Source organism: Dysidea avara, chromosome 5 (assembly GCF_963678975.1).
Source record: "Dysidea avara chromosome 5, odDysAvar1.4, whole genome shotgun sequence".
Taxonomy (NCBI): Eukaryota; Metazoa; Porifera; class Demospongiae; order Dictyoceratida; family Dysideidae; genus Dysidea; species Dysidea avara.
In genome coordinates, this window is record NC_089276.1 from 33,540,910 (window position 1) to 33,563,365 (window position 22,456).

The 22,456-nt window shown below is 36.3% G+C and overlaps 2 protein-coding genes across 2 annotated transcripts; one reads left to right on the top strand and one right to left on the bottom strand.

Annotated features, from left to right (window-relative positions):
• The first annotated feature begins 93 nt into the window (after positions 1–93).
• On the top strand, positions 94–7,963 carry LOC136255211 (protein Hook homolog 3-like). Its single transcript, XM_066047935.1, has 11 exons — positions 94–99; positions 1,587–1,670; positions 1,722–1,764; positions 3,313–3,442; positions 4,159–4,240; positions 5,459–5,519; positions 5,675–5,742; positions 6,264–6,312; positions 6,371–6,437; positions 6,598–6,673; positions 7,469–7,963. Exons 1-11 carry the CDS (start codon positions 94–96, stop codon positions 7,961–7,963), a joined length of 1,161 nt encoding a protein of 386 aa, XP_065904007.1.
• Positions 7,964–18,804: 10,841 nt separating this feature from the next.
• Positions 18,805–21,726, bottom strand: LOC136254946 (TNF receptor-associated factor 4-like). The gene is made up of 2 exons (XM_066047665.1): positions 20,791–21,726; positions 18,805–18,932 (listed from the first exon to the last, which is right to left on the bottom strand). Exons 1-2 carry the CDS (start codon positions 21,702–21,704, stop codon positions 18,896–18,898), a joined length of 951 nt encoding a protein of 316 aa, XP_065903737.1. The 5' UTR covers positions 21,705–21,726; the 3' UTR covers positions 18,805–18,895.
• Between the last annotated feature and the right edge of the window lie 730 nt (positions 21,727–22,456).

Genomic DNA, 22,456 nt, shown 5'->3' on the forward strand with positions numbered 1-22,456 from the left:
CAATGTTACATTGTGAGATTTATTTTTTGACTTTTAGGCTGAGTGCAGTTGTAAAGTCATGTAGTAAACAATGGTTAATCCTGCCAAGGCACCATGAAGGTATTGTGAGGCTGGTTTCTGGTCAATATTTTTTTGTGAGAAAGATCAGAAAATTGCAAACCTCCATGAACACTATATATGTACAGTACTATGAGATACTTTAGAAATCACAAGTGGTGTACATCAAGAGTCCTGAACACTGACTCAACTAGATTATTCCGTCACTATAGTATGTTCGTGTTGAGCTGAATCCTGAAAAACAGCTAAAAATTAAAAGTGGATTTTTTCTCAACAGAGTTAACACTTCAGCCAACCAGATGATTATTGGTAACTGCAAAGGTGTCAACAACAGACACCTACGGTTTGGCTCCATTACAAGTTCAGGAAAGGGCTGTATTGGACACTGTACTTATATGGCTTCCCATAGGAAATGTATTGTGGAAATTTTGATTGGCTGTAAATATTATGTCAAACATAAAGATTTTGAAATATTTTTAGCAGGTCAAGCAGTACTACAAATGAGCCAAATTTCAAGATCATGTATAATTACATCCATGAGTTATTAAATGTTTTTGAGGATTCAACTCAACGTGAACATACTATAACAGTTACTGTTTCACTGTAAATGACTGTGTTTCATCTACTGAAGTGTAAATAGTTATAGCAATTACTCTGAAATATTCACGCTGTCAGGAGTTGTGTAAATATTTTAATCATGTCTCTTGCAAACATGTTATACTGACCCAGTCTGACAAAAATGGTCTTGTCACCTATTTAAAAGTATCGAGAAATGCTGGTTTTAAGTATTCAGTGTGTTGTAGCTTGCCAATGGTAGAAGCTAACTGTACCAAACACGTTTTACACCAATTTTTTACCTTCAAGAACATCCACAGTGGAAGTAGCCAACACTTCGAGTTTCCCACCATTTTAGATAGTTTTTATACCGAAGTTGACACTATTGGGAAAACTTGAAAAATGGGTGGGACCAGAGGCATGCAAGGAATTGTTAATAAATTAAATAAGAAGGTGTAGGGATGAATTAGGCCAAGTTATGAGCCATTCAGGTCTCAAAACTGGCTAAAATGAAAGGACATTTACAGCACATGCCTTTGTTCAACTCCACGGAGCTGTACAGCCACACACAGCCATCCCAAGGCTGTCCAGAGCTCCCATTGGGGCCCCAGACCACTTGTACGGATTGCCACTGTGCTTGGGAAAAGCAGACCAGTCTATAGCTGATTTTGGTTATGAAATTTGATAGTTTATTTATGTAGCTTTGTGTTCTTGGTGAAAAATCAAATCTGCTGTCATGGGCGATAATACCGGTTTTTGCCAGACCCAGTCACATATTGTTTACCCACAAGTTACTGGCATTCTGTGTATTTACTATAGCCACTAATACATATTTTATCTGTATTATTGATATATGATTCTGTTTTCATGTGTCACGTATGCCTCAGAATTACTAAAATATGTATACACCTAACTGGACTTGTTTTATGTGACTCAATACACACCCTTTCATGTCATACATTATCCATCCACAGAACCAAGATCTGTTATCAGCTGCAGAACATGCCACTCAACTTCAAGATGAGTTGCACGTGACCAAACAGTATGCTGGCAAGGCTGTAAGTATATTGTCTGTAAGTTGACATCTTTATTTCATTATTTCTCCTCAGAAAAGGTATGATACGTTAATGGAGAGTTACCAAAAGAAGAAAGGTGAGCACTATGAAACAAGAGTTTATTGGTGTGATTATGCTAGCATCCAACATTAACAATTTGTTACAAAGCTGAGAGTATTTAGGGTAGTTGGAAAAGGCGGGTACGGTCGGACACAGACACGGATATTTTCTTTACATTTACAAAACAGTTATTTTTCATACGTTGTTTTTACAGCAGCTTTCGACCAGGCGTCAATCTTGTCATAGCACTTATCCATTTATAAGCGCATGTGCAAAGGATAGACTAGCACTCTAAAGACCATTATAGTGTTGTACACATGCTCTAGAAATCTAATTCAGTGTCATAGAGATTAAGCTGGCATGTCCCAACCTAATTTCTTAGGTCAGGTCTTTGAAACCCTCAATGCTTGGTATAAGCGCTTGTGCCTATACTAAAAGGTGAAAGATTGTGGATTTGGCCTGCTAAGTTAAGTTGCATGGGGCATACAAGCTAATCTCTACAATTATATAACTCTGTATTAGACTTTAGAGCATGTGTACAACACTATGGTCTTTGGCATTTATGTGGAGTGCTGGTCTAGTCCTTCGCACGTGCGTTTATAAATGGAAAGTGCTATGACAAGATTGACACCCAGGTCTAGAAACGAAGACTGCTGTAAAAACGTTAGGTATGAAAAATAACTGTATATAAAGAAAAAGTGCTTTTTGAAAATGTCCGTGTCCGATCGATCGTATCCGCCTTTTCCAACTACCCGAGTATTTACATGCATCCTGGGAAACAGCACAGTTGATGATGCTCTGTATACTTATAAAACAGGCAGTGTTTTGGTGCTTTGTTAACTTTTATTAATGATGTTACCTTTAAATGTACGCTGTGGCTGTGGCTCTCACATGCACAAACACAAACCACTATGTGTTATTAATTGGTGGTCGTGTGATCCATTGATGTAATGTAGTTGTAAAAACTTAAACCCACAATCACTTTGTGAATGTACTACTATATAAGTAGTGGGTGAAACTTGTTTAATGTATCTTATCAGAAAGTAATACGTTTAGTCAGAATTTTTGGCAGGCTCCAATGAGCCTTGAATACACAATACAATGAGTAGTCCCACACTGGTGAGTATTTAGTGTGACACCTTTGATGTGCCCACGCTGTGTTACATTGTTGAACTATCTGTAATGTACAATGAGGAGTAGTATTGTCAGTAGAGAGATATCCTGATAAGTTGTGTTGTACTGAAGTGTTATCATGATAAGTTTGACTTGTAAGAGTATCATTTCTTCTGCTATAACCAAATGTTAGCAATACTTTTTGCCAGCTTATTTAAATTCATTGATGTACCAAATTTAATCACCTAGCTGTCAATTTGTTTCTTTTGTTTGCAGCTACAGCAACCACAGTGTTGGCTATTTTTAGTGTAATTTACTGCCACATAACTTTAAATGGCCATGTACTGTGCATTGACGTAATGAGACAGTTATAGTATTCTTAACACTCACTCACACTAACACATGGTATACACTCCGATACTCCCCTATATATGGTAATCACTTGTTCTATTCTTGGCCCATACATACATAGAGGAGGCACAGGAGTTGAGACATCAGATCAAATCATTAGAAGACATGAACGTGTCATATACACAACAGACGTTGGATCTTGAGGAGCAGTTGCGTCGCATGAAGACCAAGTTGATGTGTATAGGAAAAAGGTATGTGTGTGTGTGTGTGTGTGTGTCTGTGTGTGCGTGTGTGTGTCTGTGTGTCTGTGTGTGTTTTCTGACAACTGATCTAATTATCAGTTCAACATTTGACAACATCTTTTAATGTCATATTACTGCAACCATATGAGTGAAGGATAGACAAGGTCTACAAACTTGAACTAAGCTTAGGCACTAACGTATTCTAATTGTGCATTGTCATGTAGTGATGCACCAATAAGAGATTTTGCCGATTATCTGATTAACCAATATTGAAGTTCACACAATGGCCAATACTGATAACTGATCTGATGTTTATGTTTACAATTTCACATGTATTTAGTAAAATTGCCATATTAAAACTTTTATTTTTATCTCATTTTAATGAAAGCGATAACAACAGAGTCAGTAAAATTAATCAGCTAAATGATTACTGATACTGATATTACTGAAATTTGATCGATAAACAGATTTCCAATTGTTTACCGATTAATCGGTGCATCACTACTGTCCTATCAAGGTTTTTTAAAAAGAGAGCCATGTTTTATACTGAACACCAATCAAAACTAGCCTGGCATGTGTATCAGCCAGAAAGGAGTCCATAATATTAACTGCAGAGGCTCATAGAGAATGGAGTGATGTCTTAAGTACTGTACATTCTCAGACAATGCAGTATCCCATATAGGTACTGCAAATTTAATTCTACATATAATAATCTGGTTCCCTAGCTGGTATACTCTACCTCATCATTTTTTACAGGTTCAAGAATTAGAGAAGGCACTGACAGAGGAGAAGATGCAGTCACAACAAGTGGGTAATGCGTACGCATGTGTGTGAGTGTGGAGATACTTTATAGAACAGTCAGTTATCTAATACATCACACATCATACAGTACAATAGTACTGTACAGTACTATAGTAGGGACTGCAAAAGAGTGGACGTGGCTCACAAAATAGCATCGCCCAAAAACCAGCCTCAATTTTCCCTGACGATGAGGCAGTATTGGTTAAGTAAAACTAAGCTCAAACAAGCTTTCAGATCAAGCTGAAACACTTTCAACAAGTAGCTACAGAGTTTTAATATATATATATATATATATATTTAATGGAATGTTTGACTGACTGACTGCCTGACTGATGCCTTTGGACAAGCGTAACTCGATAACTGCTAAGGCTAAGGGCTAGCTTTTTCACTGTTCAACGTTGCTTCGGCTTAAGAGGTGCCTTTTGGCATACCGCAGTACGTACGTACAATACATTCTTCATGGACTTACCAGTGTCCTCCTTTGTGTCCCATTCATCTTTGCTACAGTGAAAAGTGCCGATTTGGTGGTAGCATATGATAGCTTCACTTCCTAATGGAAATCATTCATATTTTTCATAGTGGCTATTTTGATTGCAGAGGTGCTTTTCGAGCAGTTCTTGATTCGTACTGCTGTGTAACAGGTTGAACATAGCTGACTACGAAGCATAATAGATAGTTCACTTTTCAGACGATAATTAATATAGCTGGAGCGGGTGGCACCAATTCAGATGTAGTATGTGTGGGTTCACCAGCCATAGTAATTATTTTCAAAAAGAAAGTTAACAAACAAGTACACAAAAAAATTGAAACTTTCAACTAGAGTAGGGACCATAGCACATCGATAAAAAAAGTACTGAAACAAGTTGGAGTAGTCTATGGTATTAAATCACAGTAAAACAATAAGAAGTGTTATATCCCTACTGTTCATTTCCATTATGGTATCTTGAGCACAGTAGGGATATAACACTTCTTATTGTTTTACTGTGATTTAATACTATGGACTACTCCAACTTGTTTCAGTACTTTTTATCAATGTGCTATGGTCCCTACTCTAGTTGAAAATTCCAAATTTTTTCGTGTATTTGTTTGAGGTATGAGATTTAGACAATCATAAGTCTACTGTAAAATGGTTCAGAAAGTCCCTAGGCAGTACTCAGTTTAAAATAGTTTTATCCACTACTAACTAGTAGGGGTGTGTATATAACATATGTCTTGTGTTCACAGGCTATCCATGAGGCAAGTCAAGCTGAAGAAAAGTTAGCAATAGTGCAAAAAAAAGTTCAAGGTACTAATTAGTTCCATTAGTCTTAGATGAACAATGCCATTCTAACTTGTACGTAGGATATGTACACAGCAGAAGTCTTTATGGATAAACCCATTCCCTCAACTGTTTAAAAGCCTGTTTATGTTCAGTTAAGCTCCATTATTATATATATATAGAAGGGACTTGGTTCTCTCAGATCAGTGCTAGCAGTATGGACCAGGAATTAGTTGGCTGTTTCTCTTTGGTTGGTATTATTATTATTATTATTATTATTATTATTATTATTATTATTTAATGGACAATTAAAATACAAAATTGATTAATAGGCCAAAGGCCTTTGACAATGTCCATGTCCAGTTTCTCTCCAATATTGGTCTAGTGAGTGTTTGAAAGAAGATATTGTTTTTGCCAGAACTACTTCGTCAGATAAGTCATTCCATTGTTGGATTATTCTAAAGTTGAAAAAGTGTTGACCAATGCTTCTGCAAATTCTTTGTTTAAAAAGTTTCATTGGATGGTTATTGTCTTCCTACCTGTTGAAAATGTACAGAAAATTGTGTTGTACAATAATGGTTCTATCTTGATTGACCAAATGGTGAAATCAGTCAGAAAATGGCCATTGGCCACTAGCACTGCTCTCTCCAATAAGTTTGTAACAAGTACCACTCCAAATGTACATAAAATTACTCAACAGAAGTGCTCAAAATACTCTAATTGAACAGTCATTTTTCAGTGTCTGATAAACTGTTGTGTGTATTGCTGTAGGAGGTCAGCAGTGAGAGAGATGAACTGATGTCCAAGTCTTCACTAGTCTGTAAATCGTTTACTCCTTTTCTGCAATTTGCCAGGACAGAATGTTAATTGTTTTGTAGCTCCAGCTATTAAGGAAGGAATTGATTTTGACCCTGGATGGGTGGAACCCTTCACTCCTGAACTTAAGTAGGTTTATGTATTGTGTGCTTTAGTAGAAAAACTATGTGTGCATACACGCACATACAAACTGCATGCACAAACACGCGCACACACAAACACACACATTATCAATGCCCTCAGTACATACTTCAGTTAGTTAACCAATATCTTACACCTGTACTGTTAGGAAAAAGATGGCTGATTTGGAGAATGAGATACTACAGAGCAGGTTGACTCAACCTGGTGGTGAGGAAGATGGAAAGGTAATGATATGAAAATTGCTACAATAAAATCAGTCTTAGCAACCACTGTATAGAATTCTAAACTGAAAAAAGCACTAATGTGTAAGGCTAAAAATTGGTCCAAAGGTGGCCTGTTCCGAGATCACCCTTATGCACACTTAACTGAGACGTAATACACAAAAAAAATCTCTGCTTTACATGGTGGAGTTATTAAACAGTATTGACAGTGCATCACAAACATTCACAATATAAGAATTCACAAAAGGTCCATAAAGTGCTCTTTATGATAACACAGATAGTCTTGGACTATCTACACTACTTCATCTCGGGTACACTGGTCCCTCCGTTATCTGGTCATCTAACTGTGGAAGTGACTGTTTTATTAGAGTATTTTGCCTAATGTGTATGTTCTATTAATGTTTTTAACTTGAACTCTGTATATAAATGTATGTGCTTCGTTTATCCGAACTTTTCCATTATCCAAACACACCTAGGGCCAGTGGAGTTCAAATAATGGAGGGACCACTGTAGTAGGAATCTGCTCTGTAGAATAATCTAGCCAATTGGACAATGTCAGAGTGAAACCATTGTAAACCATTTTGTACCATTAGACTAAAAGGCAGATTATAAGTGCAGTGACAGTTACTAAACCCTCATGTAGTAGGCACACCTTATATGGTATGTTATAGTTTTGTGTAATAATAATAGTTTCTGCAGGTGTTAACTTTGCAAGGATTACTGGAAGACTCAAAAGAAAGAAATTAACAACTGGAACAAGATTTATTATCTGCAAGAAAACAAGTTCTTGAACTAAAGAGCCCATCATTGAGAAGTGTTGAACAATCTGAAAGTGACAGCAAAGACACTAGTCGTGTGAAAAAATTAGAAACATTGTTGGCCCAAGCAAACAAAGACATTGAAAGCTTTAAACAAGAATCAGAAAGTAAAGATAAAGAGTTAGAAAAACATAAGAAAACACTAATTAAAGCTAAGAGAATTATTGAAGACTTAAAGAAGGGTGGTGCAGGTCAGGAGAGCTCAGACAGTCATGCTAAAGTAGTTGAGAAAGATCGGATAATTGAGAAAATGGAGAAGGAGATGGAACAGGCACGAATAATGAGAGATCGAGAAGAGAAACTGATTGTGACTGCCTGGTATGAAATGGGTATGCAGATTAGCAAGAAATTTGCTGACCAGAGAATTACGACTGGTACAACGGCAAGCTCTGGCCCAGCGGATGGGTACCACTTTACAAACCCCCTCCCTGCAATGATAATTTCTACCCAGTCTCCTCAATTAATATGTTTATAAAATGTTTTATAAGTACTTGTATACTATAGGAGTCAATCTATCTTGTACATACAAGTTTTCATAATAAAATTGTTAACAACTTCATGGTTGATGTAAGTTCATTCATCTTTGCTTACATATGGTTGACTAAGAAATAACAGACGTGTCCACACTCAATTGCAATAGAATCAATCTGGAGCATTATGCAACCCATTAACTGTAGCTCAGACTTTGGCTGACAAGTATAGCACTACTGCTTGTACTATTGTGTCCGGATTATACTAAGTTTCTTAGCCACAAAATTTTGGATTTGCGTGTGAGTGAGAGGTTGTATTCAGATCTTCCACAAGTGCTAACATGTTCAAATATTCACCTGGGACATTACATGCCTATGAAATGTTGGTGTCTGTTGTTACCTACCATAATTATATTCATCTATGACATTGCCTTATAGTTTTGCTTTAACAAATGTACTTTGCCTATATGTTGTCGGCTTTGATGTTTGTAATCAAATGTAATAATTAGCTAGGCACACGCACAAGCACCACACAAATGCGACATATAACGGCTGAATAGACTCCTGACACTTACAAAACAACGTACCACTGGTCCACTTCTAATGCTTTTGTTGTATCAACTTGTTATACTCAGGGATGCGTCCTTATGTGGATAATTTTGAGTGTAAATGCTTGTACTATAAATGTTACCGGATTTAAGAAAAGGCACATTTTCCACACACAAAATTAGACCTATTTTTTAACTTTCAAAGCTTTTTAACTTTTTATCATAGCATGTAATTGCTTATGAGTGCAGTTAAAATGTCTGGCTACATTTTGAAACCAAACACATGTTAAGAGTCAAATGTTACATCATTTGGTTTGCTGGCATGTAAAAATGTGTGAAAAAGATAATTATACCTTCTTGCGTGTGATACTAATTCTTGCCACCCAAAATTGTATAAAGATGAAACCCTCATAGAACATTCAGAATTTCACAGCAGATACCGGTCGAGTAGACACCACCACCATGAGTAGCTAGTATTCATGACTTGCATTTTAAAAAATTTTTTTATATTAGTACATTTATACTCTTAAAATAGTTAGCAGTAAATCAAATCTCTGTATATTTCCCTGTAAAGTCTGCTCATTTCATTCATGGTAATGACAAATACAATGTAAGAATGACAACTTATAATAGCTACTGTGCTTGGAAATCTAGATAAAATTTTGGTGTCTTTATACACAAACATGTGACACTTGATTGATGTACGTATGTACATGACCGAAGACTTGTCTTTAAATTTTCTAATCCCTGCCCATCAACAGTAGTGTCTGTAAGTGACACATATAGCAACATCCCATTTGTCTTCTCATCATGATATTTTATTTTGAAGAAAAGTTACTGTAAAGTGAGATGTTACCAAAATGTTTGTCTATTGGTGTTTTTTGTTTAGACGAGGCTAGGGCTTACAAAACAAGTCACACATTATTCTATGTTTTGAATAGGGCTGTAGTGAAACCTAGATAAATACAACAAAATTATATTTATTTGGATCACTATCTCAATAGCAATACAAGGAATCACTAACTCCAGTACTGGTTTCTTTAGAACTAATAAGTGATAACAAGAGTGGATTAGTTAGGTATTTGACATCAGAAACTGTTAAGCTACACCTACTCTTCGCCAAAAACTGTTCACCTCGTTTTCTGTAAAGTTTCTAGCCATTATTTGGCTACATGAACAGAGATAGTTTAATGGTTTTCCATACATTTTCTGTCAGGAATGTTTAACTGCTCTGCACCACTGGATACCATATTTGTTTGTAATCATAAAGCTCAACAATCTGGACATATATCTTGCTTAACATCTCTAGATTTAAAAATGGATATATATGTCTACAAATAAAAATATCTCAATTGTTGCAAGCAGATAACAACTCAATCAAACCGTAATAAAAGCCCTCTTCAGCCCTTTATATCTTTGCAAACTTTTGTATTTTGTTAGGTAGATGATCTTCAACAAAGTTTATGAAGTAGTCAGCAGAAACAGGAGTATAATTCATTGATTGATGAGAATGATAAAGACAAGTAAGGGTCTTTTGAAAGATTAAAAATGTTACCATGGATGTAAGAGTATTACCTGACCCTTTAGGACCAACTATTTTAATGCTTTTTCCCTTTCACAGTTTATTGTGTACTGCATAAATATTTGAGATATAAATTCCATTCTCCCTTAAACTTCTGCCAGAAAGCAAATAAAGGTACTGCATCATGGTTTTGTCTACCGTTGTCATCATTTTTTCAATACAAAAGGAACTTTAGTCGGCACATCTTTCAGCACCATGCTGCAGTGTGGTGGAATTCATTGCCATCTATTTTATTTGATGACTAATTTTTGTAATGTTATACGTGCTCAAGTACGTACATGACTTGCCCTGAACTGTTATTCTTACTATATATGGTTGTAATAGTTTTGTTTGTTGTGTGTAGCTTTGTTTATAGTGTTGCTGTGTATGTATTAATTTGTAATGTTATGTGTATACTCCAGTATGGAAGAACAGCTTTGCCGAGTACTGTAAGTTGATAAGATGACAGGATCAAGCAATACATGACTGGAAACACTGCATATATACTACAAAGAATTTACTGGTGACACTCACGCATGGAACTGCATACTTCTGTATTGCATATTATTTTCTGAACTGTATAGTTCTGCATGGAACTGCATTCACAAAGAACTGCATGCTTCAAAGAACTGCATGCATGGTAGATTTTGCTTGGGCAATAGCTATCAAGACTAGTAAGGTGCTAAATTATTGCCTTTGATGAAAGAACTGCTTACTACAAACTGTGACAGCAAATGCAGCAAAATTAGTTAAACACCAAATGTGCAATGTTGGCAATTAAAATGCAGAATCAAAGGATGAAACTTGTACAAATTCAGAACTTATTATTATTATTATTGTGTATCAGTGTATGAATATTTAATTGTAAACCTCATATACATGAGTATAAAGTGTCGATATAGCTACCATGTTTATGCAAGCTGCATACAAAGTCAAATACATCAAAGTATCCACAAATCTTTTACTCAGAAGTAGTCATAGAATATTGTGGTTATTGACACTTATTCTCAGTTAATAACTCTAAGGTAATTATTCTGATCTACTCCAGAGAATACAAGTTTACTTATCAAAAATTAGATACTCTAATAGAGCATTCATGCATCCTAATAAAGCAGTCAAGAGTATCATTATTATCAGCAGTCATTTAACTGTTTATCAGCCAGCTAGTATCTATTCTAAACAGATCGATAGAGTTCAAGTGCTGATTCCACCTTTTTTAGTGTGACTAGAACTTAACTTCTTTGGAGGTGAAATCAAGTTGATCTTATTAGTAGTAGGGCTGCACCCGTAAGTTAAATATCTTCCTACGCTCCTGATTAGAGGAGTTGTATGACTGACTGTCCTGTTAGAGTATTAGTATTTAGATTTTTTAAATTTTGGCTACATCTAGTTTAGTGGTTCTTAGAATAGATTAACCCTTCCACTTGTTTCAATGCTGACTTACATCTACCGCTTAGTATGGGTATGTGCAGCTCCATACATTGTTTGTATGCTTTATAGAAGTATCTCAATCTCAATATTATTTTGATCTATAAGCCCTCCAAGTGTAGGGCTCTAGCCAACCTCTTCCTCCTATGTCTTGGACATGCAGTTGAAGCTATTGTACAGAGTTTATAAAGAGCACATGCACAGTTTCTGTCACTTGTACTGTACACTGTATAGTTGCATAGCCAGATCAGTCGTTGAGGTCTGGCCATGTGAGAGCATAGCCCTCCCCAATGTACTGTCAGTTTAGAATATGACATTGTATTTTCTATGTAACATCATCTGTTTCAAAATGACGTGCTTACTGTAACCACGTAATTTTGAAACAGACGATGTTGCATAGAAACATAACATAACAATACACTGATGTCATAGATATTATATACTACGTACGTCGTATATACTATCTATGCTGATGTTTTTCCTCAAGTCCTTGTGGCATGACATGTTAATTTGGTGCAGGATAGTACTATGGTTAAGAGGCATGGAAACTAAGATGGAACAGTGTTGACAACAGCAAATTTTCTGAATGAACAGCTTTTGGAGGCTTTAGTGGATCTTCCAATTGAATTGTTAGCGTGCACATCACTTATAATATGTACACGTTGACATCACATAATTATATCTACATTAATTTGACCATTTGGACTACAGCTTTAGCGGACATCTTTCAAAACCCAAACTAGCCAAGTACATATTAGTCTTTTGTACATGAAGTCACATTGTAATTTTTTGTAATTATAATTGTAATATTTACACAGGGAATCCACCCAGTAAAACTGATTTTCATTGGCTGCACATATAGCTACATACAAATAACACACAAAATGGCTATTAAACTGTACTGAACTTATATCATCTTTTGAAGGATCTGTTGTAACAATATTAATGTGCCAAAATTTCACACTTTTATCATCAAAAGATAAATCCACTGTAGTGTTGAGCTCGCCCCCATTCCAAATGAAAGAGGAGGGGCTGCAGCCCACCTCTTCCTATGTTGAAGCTGCCACGTCGAGAGCTTACACAAAGTGCGCATGCGCATATGCATACGTAGTACTGTACTTAGAATGCAACAATTGACCTTGTAAGCACGTTATTTTGATACAGACAGAAACGCAGTACTAACGTTTTTCCTCTAGGCTTCGTGACACGTGCTTCAACAACGCTCAATACTTAGCTAGCTAGTTATATTCCACGAGGCATGTAAACTTGAGATGGAACCAACTTGGATGGAACGACGAAGTGTTGACAACAAAGGATGTTCCAGATTGTTGAATAAACAGCCTTTGTACACTTTAATGGACCTTCCGATAGCTAGAACTATTAGTGTGCATAATCTCTTTTGTGAGTCAGTATCCGTGAGAGAGTGAAAATACGTTATGTTTCACAACAGTTACGAGCAGCAGTGGAAGTCCCGTCATTGTGGAGGAACTTTACTTGGCCACATTTCGATTTTCGTGAGGAGCGTTTAATCAAGGCTCTGTTTAAGTCATGTGGTAGGCACGTGAGACAATTGTCATTTCCGGATCTCGCGATGCCTGTGGAATCACTGCAGTATTGTGGTAACGCCATACGTCTTAGCTTGCCATCAGTTAAACTAAGTCTTAATCAACTAAGGACAATCGTGCAATATATGAAAAGGTTACAATATTTAGATATTTTGTGGGCATCAAAAACTAACATTAAACATCTGCTTTTGATGGTTGGGTATCCTGTATATGCTATTAAAGAACTTACAATCAGAGAACAAGTAAAGGATTCATCATTCATTGAAGCATTACATTTTTTTCTGAATGAGTGGACAGCATTAAAACTAATGCCACATACAATAAATATTGTTACTGGTAATTCTACTTTCTTGATTAGTACAGTACTTGAACACTGGGTGCGTGGTGGGCAATCAACATCAACTGGTCATATTGGCCATCTTAATATTTACAGGAGTTTGACTGTTGGTTTGATTCCTACACCTCCCCTGTTTCAGTATCAGATTTTTGGTCCGCATTCCTTAAAACTTTTATTTGTAAATGCCAGGAATTACAGGTTGTCAGGATTGAATGGTGATCACATACTGTTGACTAACCGTATTATTAGCAATAGCAATGTGATACACAAGGGGACAATGAGAAATGGTATTCATGGTGCTCCACTGAACATTAACAATATTAAATTTTTGACACATTTCAATGCTGCTGGATGTGGCTTCTTTTATTCTGGACATCTAGAACAACTAGCTGTTGCTTGTCCTAACTTACAACAACTTAACTTGTGGAAAAATATTAACTGTTTGAAAAACTTGCAAGGTTTACGTGCAATCGCTACTTGTTGTCAAAAGCTAGAAGGTCTAAACATTGCAGCAATTTCAGTTAAAGATGTGGAGAGTTGTGTACAACTGTGGGAAATTTTAGTTGAATTACAACTGGCTTATCTATCTATAGACTTGTGCTGTTTGCTATGTTTTGAAGGAAATGGCAAAACTAAGTGGATTATTATTGGTCTACACCAGAAATGTTTAAGGATGAAAGCACTGGAATCACACTGTCATGTTCGTTGTACCAAGTGTCTTGAAAATAAACAATCATTGCTGCTATCCAACTTTCCGCTACTCATCCATTGCATTACAATCAATGTTAATGATGTCTATATCTGTGAGAGACTGAGGTATTTGTGGTATAGAAGTGACTATATATGGTGGCCTTGGTCAAAAGCAAAACTAGCAAGTTGCAACTTACAAGAGTTGTGCATTGAATCAGATCAGCTAACTCTTCCTGTCAGTTTCATGATTACAATATCTGCTCGTGGCGGACTAGTGCATGTAATTTTGAATGTAAACCGTATCCCTCTAAAAGGTATTATTGCTCTCATAGAAAATTCTCCAAGCCTAATAACTTATCATGTTTACATACAAGCTTGGTTTGTGTCATTTGATCCAAAAGATTTCAGATCAACACTAGAGATGAAATATTGTGGTAGGAAATTATTTATGTGTGGTAGTTACCGTTTGGTAAAAATAGGAGAGATTACTAGTAATGAGCTCCATGATTTATTGGTGCATAGTAACATGGACTTTGATTCTTTGTGGCGTCATGCGCTGTAGCATTATTGGCAGCTTTGTATGTGGTTTTGTGAGTTTAACTTTTGTACATTTAACAAGTCATGTATTTACTTTTTGTTTATGCCAGGTTTATGACATACTCGTATAGTAAAGAAGTGGCTTTATCATACACTGGCACCTGTAGTCTGGTACCGTCTCCACATCAAAGGGAGCCTAACATCAATATCAGCACCATTCATGTGGCTTTATCATACACTGGCACCTGTAGTCTGGTACTGTCTCCACATCAATGGGAGCCTAACATCAATATCAGCACCATTCATGTAACTATATATGTAATTGACATGCATAGTGATGTCACTTTTAAAGAACATGAGGTTGCCTTATACCTAGGAACCAGTAGAATAATTTAGGGAATAATAGGTGGTAAAAAGAATCAGGAACAATTCTGGAATTGAAGGATAATATTTCAGTTAAAAAGTTGAAAGTTTACTTGCAACAATAATCTAGAACTCTCTTTAAGATGCCTCTCAAATACTGCAAACTGGAATAATATACTTTAATTGAACATTCAGTTACCCTAATAAAGCAGTCATCCAGAAGCAAAGTGACTGCTCTATTAGAGTATCTCAATCCTTTAAATACTTGTTGGTAATTGCCCCTACAGTTGCAGAAGAAAAGATTTATTCATCTGTATTTCAGGAATTACTCCAGGGAATAATTTATTAATAATAAGTAAAGTGGCTGGGAATTTAGCATGTTTAATGGGTGCTGATACCATCATGCGTTCAAGTATGCTGAAATGGTGGGAACATGCAGAGCATGTAAAACAATCTGTAGTTCTGGCTAACTATATGTAAAATGGTTATACCATGGCCATGAGGGATTTGCTTAATAACATGCCCAAGCCTAAGGGCAACTTTTATTATTATGAAATTCATCCAATGATTTAATCCAAGCTGAAACCAGACTCTACATGGTGAATACAAAGTAAAGAGTATAAAGTAAATGATGCTGTATAATGAACAGAACATACTAAAACAAAGCACTTTGTGCACTTTTGAATCAATAGCATGTCTGGTGCCTTCATGCAATCAATGGCACCAGGCATGCCATTAATTGTTGCATGGGCATGCGTTCAGCCACAAAATTAAATTTTTTGGCATGTCTATATAAGTACCATTCCTCCTTTTGATGCAGTATGTGTGGTTTCATTTGTACAGAAGGTATTGGACATTACAACTGTTACAGCAGCTGAAATGGCTGTTTTGGAGGAGCAACAGACTCACATACACACCAATGAAGAGCCTGATATCAATGTTTGAAATGTACTAGTGCTGTGGAAATGTAGTCAGTATTCGTAACTATAATATTATTATATATTTTAAAAATTAAAAAAGGAAACAGACAAGTGGAAGGAAAGTTAGGGATCAAATGGAAAGGTTGTAAATTTTAGTCTGTTCGCATTCACCTGAGTGAACCCCCACCAGATGTAGAAATATCAAAGAGTTGAATGTTCATGTGGTCATTCCCAATAGTTTTGTACTGAGACAAGCTTGTAAACAAGTTTGTGTGCCTGAATTGTCTATACTAAATGTATGGGATATTTTTAAAGCCTCCTAATTCACTTTTTCTTGCCCATATCAAAGTACTTTTTTGATAAACAATTCTGGCATTCAATATAGGGCTTCACAGCACTATATATACTAAATATTTGGGAAGCTGGTCCATGTAACAAGCGTTTATAACAAGAAACAAGGGTTCAGGTGACTATATATTTCAATAATTACATGCAGATAAATATATATATATATATATACTAATGGAAACTTATTTCAAAAGTTGGTGTGTTTGTAGTACCTGTGGTGCTTATCACTCATGCAAACTTTTAGCTCCATACATCCCATAGTTTCTGTTTTATGACCACAAATATTTTGGTTATAGACTGAATTAAGTGTAAGGATTAAATGCCCATTAGTATATTTGCAGGTATAGACAACTTCTCTTGCTTAACTATTTCCTTAAATTGTTTTACTCCTTTTTCCTTTGATCACTTAAAACCCTTCTAGTTGCATCATAACAATTACTGGTATGCAAGTTAGAGGTACATTGTTTTGCATGTTTAGTGCATCTTGTAATTTTTGTACAGTGCATAATTTTTACATCTTTTCAGAATTTCAGGCATATCAATTAAGTAGTTGGTTTTTTTGTTGTAGGTAATTGCCTAGCAAACGCAGGATAGAGATCACTACACAAGAAAAAAGAGATGGTTGGATCAGGCTATAGTTACAACTCTGTGGAGTTAAAGATCTGCACTTATACAGTGGATGCCCTGAAAGGTAGGCAATTGTAAAATGTTTGGACTGAACCCCAGCCACTACAAGCTTAATAATGAATATTTACATTTTCTCTGGGAATGAAAATAAAAATAAGATCTTAACACTGCAAACGTGCATGTGTATTTTCACAATTATAGTCTACACGGTGATTATTTGTGTTAAATTTATGGCAATTCATGATAATAACAAAATAATCATTGCTGATTATCGTGTATATCTCGTATTATTAGTACAGTGGAACCTAAATTATTGGAACCACTTGGGACCAGAAATCTGAAAAGTCCATAGCTCTGAAACTGTGTATAAATAACCTAATAGCATGAAGAAAAATTTTAAACTATCAGTATTATTCAACTACCCTAATAGAACAGTCACTAATAGAGCAGTCATTTCCTACAGTTAACCAAGAATCTGGATAACTGTGTCTGGGTAACTGAGGTTGTAAATGAATTAACTTTACCTAACATAATTTACACTTCTGGATCAATACCATATATAGTTAACTCTCATTGTTGCATGCATGGCTACATAACACATAAAATTACCATTGAGCATATATAGTGTATTATGATGAAGAGACATGAAAGTAATAGGGTGCATGCATGGGTCACACATTGTGTAAAATTCAGTATTTAGCATCAAATTTCCTGGAGGGACATGTCCCCAGACCCCCTAGTTCCAGCATGCTTCACATGCTGGGAGGTGTGTTTTGCACACCTCTACCCAAGAGATTAGTACCTTGAGTTAGCCCCCCCCCCCCCCCCCCCTTTATAAATCCTATATCCACCCCTGCAATTTTGAGTCCACTGAGATTTAATAACTCTTCTCCCTTGTTCTTACATTGTCTAATGTCTATGCTTAAAATGCAACTACACTGAACTTACGTTCATGTCCTCTTGTGATATTGTACATGTTGACAATGATCCAGGGACGTCCCTGGATCATTGTCAACATGTACGACATCACAAGAGGACACATTTCACTAGTTGTATTTACTACCGGTTTCTGATTTTTCTGACTCCGCTCGCCCCTTCGCAATACTTGAATTGTTTGTATATGTATTCTATACTTGATTAATTTTATGTATGTTGATAAAGAACTCATACATCAAATGTAATATACAAGTAGAAGGACAGTGGCCACATTTAATAAATGTAGTATTGAAACAAGAAAAATATGTATGGAACACAACAAGGTATAATGGAGGTCATGTCATGTTTGCTATATAACCTTATAGTAAGTAGAGTAGCTTAGCATCAAATTTTGAGGAAATCGTTACAAAAGGGATAAAAGTACCAATTTTCTCTGAAGGTTTGTTGAAGCATTTGGACCATTTTTAGAAGGGGTGCCAAATCCCCATTATTATTGGTCACTGCTAGTAGCAAAAAAATCTAAATACTCTAATAGAGCAGTCAACCACTAACAGATATATTGAAAATACCTCCTTTAATAAGCTGTTGCTAATATTTTATTTGTAAAAACACAATAAGAACAGTCTAAAATGTCATAACAAACCTTCTATAACGTTCCTATGGAATAGTGTTGTTCCAGTATCAGCTAGTTATTCCAGTTCTAGTTTTGGAACCATGATCTTTAAATTACAGTTCCAGTTCTAGTTCTGGAACTGTAACCTTTAGAATTACAGTTCTAGTTCCAGTTCTGGAACCATAACCTTTAGAATTACAGTTCTAGTTCCAGTTCTGGAATGGTAACCTTTATAATTACAGTTCTAGTTCCAGTTCAGGAACCATGACATTTAGAATTACTTTTTCAATTAGCACTAGCAGCAACTAGCTTTGATCTGACCATGCACCATACTTAAATTACTAGTAGCTATAAAATTACATTTTCTTTTCAATGGAATCACAGATGTGTCAGTACAATGGAAATTACTCAGATATGACTGTAGTCGGTGTAAGTTTGGTCACTATGGACCTGATTGCTCTCAGTCACAAGTTCTTCCTCGACAACCTATTGCCACCTACACTGAGAGACAAAGAGAATGCAATCACAATGACAGACAATATGCAACATCCTACTCTTCCCCTGTGTAAGCACAGGAGGCCTGGAGCTGAAAAGATCGAACTACCCTAATAACCGCGCGCTTTATTGGAACCTCTGATAATGATTCAATTTTTCAAGTATTAGTGTTTTGTGATGCTTTGATAAGATCTTATGGTGACGTGCATGTTATATCACCTTGTGGTGTCTCAATCAATTTAGTGTTTTGTAAGATGAGGCTAACACAAGTTGTTTCTGAAAGGATATGTCCTTCTCATACTGTTCTTCATTTGTAGCACTGTGTAACAGGCTGAACATATGTAGCTGAAAATGAAGTACAATACCTGTACAATGTCTTGTTTATACTGCTCCAACAGCTTTGGCTTTATAAGCCATTGTTAGCCACCGACTGTAAGCAGACCAGTCTGAGGACCTACAATACATGTAGCGATACATGCACACGTGTATACAAGATATGTCAGAGGAATATTATTTAACTTGAGCGGAGACGATAGTCGAAATGTTGTCACAGCAATAATTTACAAAAGCCAGATTGATTGAACACATGGCAGCTTATATACTCCTGATCCCGGAAGCGACTTCATTTTAATTATTTGTCATGTGAACGTACTTCGAATTGCTGTATATAGTGTGTAATTATGCTCATCACAGATATAGAAATGGAGCCTTCCGAAATGTAATAGCCAAAACAAGTACATATTATAACTAGGCATTCCAGCCCAATTTTTAAATTTTGGACTTTTTATATGCTTGATAGATAGAGTATTGATTGCTAATCTCAGAAATATATAATTTGTTGGAAAATGACACAATTGAATTAGGAAGCCATCTAGCAACCTGGACTGTTTTGAAACTGCAGTTGCTTCTAGCTGCAAGTTGTACATGCAATGAGAGTAACTTCAGGTCTTATTGGATCTCAGTGATCTTTGTAAGCTTTGTAGTGAGCAATTATGTTTCACCTACTGCACACTTCTCAATACAATGGTGTATACCCATAGGCAAGTGGCTATCTCAAGTAAGTAAAAACATCAAGTTAACAACTTGTAAAGGTAAACAACTAAAGTGGAGGTGTCACAGTGATGCAACAATAACTAAAGTGGAGTTGTGGTTTCAATTACAGCATTGTTATGCCGACTTTGAAGTGGTTTATACTTTTGAGCTGATGACACAGCCATCAGAAAATTGCTGTGGAGCTGAAAATTGCTAATCTGAGCGAAGTAACTACACCCTTTAAAGTAAGCACCAGTAACTACCTTCCAAGTTTCAAAATGTTGCATCAACATTTTCAAATTCCATGCAATAAGAGTGAGAATGGAAATAGTTTTACACATTATAATACTGATATAATAATATGTTCATAAACCAATAAAATAAGTTGATCTATAAAATCAAAAGTTAAAACCAGTTACTATATAAATTGCAGGACTATAATATAGCATACATAATATATAATTACATTAATATCCATAAAACACCCCAAGGCATACCCAATACATCTATCAGCAATGCTATAGCCAATGTGCTACTTAATAAATAACCCACTGATCCCGACACAAAACTAATTAGATCTTTATTACTACACCTTTCTCCAGGTATCAACTCCCCTACCTTAATACCTCCCAAAATTCCTAGACAGACTACTACAAAACGAAGCACACCACTTAGTAAGCTACCAATCACAATAATTCCAGACCCTACAATGTAGATTAAAAGCACTAAGCCAAATACAAGGTCCATCTTAATACATGCTCCGAGCAAACCTAACACTACAAAAGCTATTATATCTAACACAAACATTGTGAAGGCAGTTGCATTAATCAACCTGTATGTTATTTGTTTGATATCTTGAACTATGTCTCCTTGTCTTACAAGAATACCAAGGAGTACAATGATGATGAGACCAAGAAAAGCCAAAATGACCTTCTGTAATTGAATAAGTGTATTCAAGTCTGTTTGATTTGTTTTCAATTTATTAACTTTTGCGTTTATAACTTGCATGGATTTAAGAATGTGTTTACTGGTTTGTTGTGATTCTGTTCTTTCCATTGCCAGGTAAATTGAAGTAATTTGTAGGTGTAAAAATGTGTAATCACCATAATGCTTATCTTCATATTTACGAGCCATTTCCTCTCCACAAATAAAACACTCGACCGTCTCAAGAGGACACTTCTTCACATGTTCATCAACATCACATCGAGGAATATCCACTCCACACATGTTGGGACAAGGTAGGTGACATTTTTCCTTGTGTTGTGCACTGATCACTTCACTCTCTGCTGTGAGACCACAATACTGACAATAACATGGACACTCCACAGCAGCATGCCTAGCCATATCTGCGGGATGCATCTGTAGCTTACAGCTGCGACATGTAATCATGCATCCCCCACCCTTGTTGAGGTGGTCATCAATACTGGATAGTTCACCCACCCATATGCAGCCGTCATTGCGGTTTAAACAGTAGATTTCAAGTTCCATAATTTCCCTGTCCACTGCTCGGTCACAGTAGGTTATTAGCGGTTCTACTCGGCACATGGGGCACGCATCACAGTCTGAAGTAGTTCTCATTGTGTAGAGGTCGACCTTACAAAACACGTGACCACAACATTCACTCTTCTGTGCCTGGCGACATGGTAACTGACAGATCTTGCAAATTAACCTATCAGGAGGAGGCTTAACGAAGTCGTAGTCGTAACCACCTTCTTTCCGGTGTTGTTCAGCCACGCCCTGAGCCATTTTTCCCTTAACTTAGCGCCCGACTCGGCCTGCGCTACAGTGTACTCACGTGGGTCGAGTGCTGAAAACGAATTAGTCTGGTGGCGCCCACCCCGGCCCTTCGCACAGATTTCCTCTTTATACTAAACTCTCCAAGCCTAATATAACTTATCATGTTTACCTACAAATTTGTTTTATTTCATTTGATCCAAAAGATTTCAGATCAACACTAGATCGAGATGAAAATTGTCACGTCGTAGGCTGAAATTGTTTAACTCATGATGATGTGTGGTAGTTACCGTTTGGTGAACAAAGGAAAGATTATTCGTTATTATTACTAGGCCCGGGGCACATACAACCAAGTACAATCACCAACCAGACAACCTACCAATAAGGCGTGTGTATGTGTTGGCACTGACATAAATGCAATTATACTGAGTCATATGTTTTTTAAAGCTTTATTGGGTAATCACGACAACAGTTAGCTACGTCAGACACCTCAACTCTCACGCATTACGCGTGAAACACACTCATTGGATTGTTGTCTCATGCTTGGTTTTCCATCTCACTCATTGTAATTCCTGGAAAATTAAGGCTCTTATGTAAGTTAATTTCACTTCAAACCTCTTGGAAAAGCACTAAACAGTGCTCTATTGGCTAAAAATGGAGAAGTATAACTGAAAATAGCCAAAGAAAGTTGCGAATTTTGCAATTTTTACAGGAATTTTTCTACTAAGACGAGACCTCACACATAAGTAAGCAAATCTCACTCA

Coding starts and splice junctions, on each gene's coding strand:
- LOC136254946 (XM_066047665.1), bottom strand. CDS start 21,704: ATGGCTCAGGGCGTGGCTGAACAACACCGGAAAGAAGGTGGTTACGAC. Junction 18,933..20,790: donor ATCAAACAAATAACATACAG/GTTGATTAATGC, acceptor TTTGTCTCTCAG/TGTAGGTGGCAATAGGTTGT.
- LOC136255211 (XM_066047935.1), top strand. Junction 1,765..3,312: donor GAGTTACCAAAAGAAGAAAG/GTGAGCACTATG, acceptor ATACATACATAG/AGGAGGCACAGGAGTTGAGA. Junction 5,743..6,263: donor TAGTTGGCTGTTTCTCTTTG/GTTGGTATTATT, acceptor GTATTGCTGTAG/GAGGTCAGCAGTGAGAGAGA.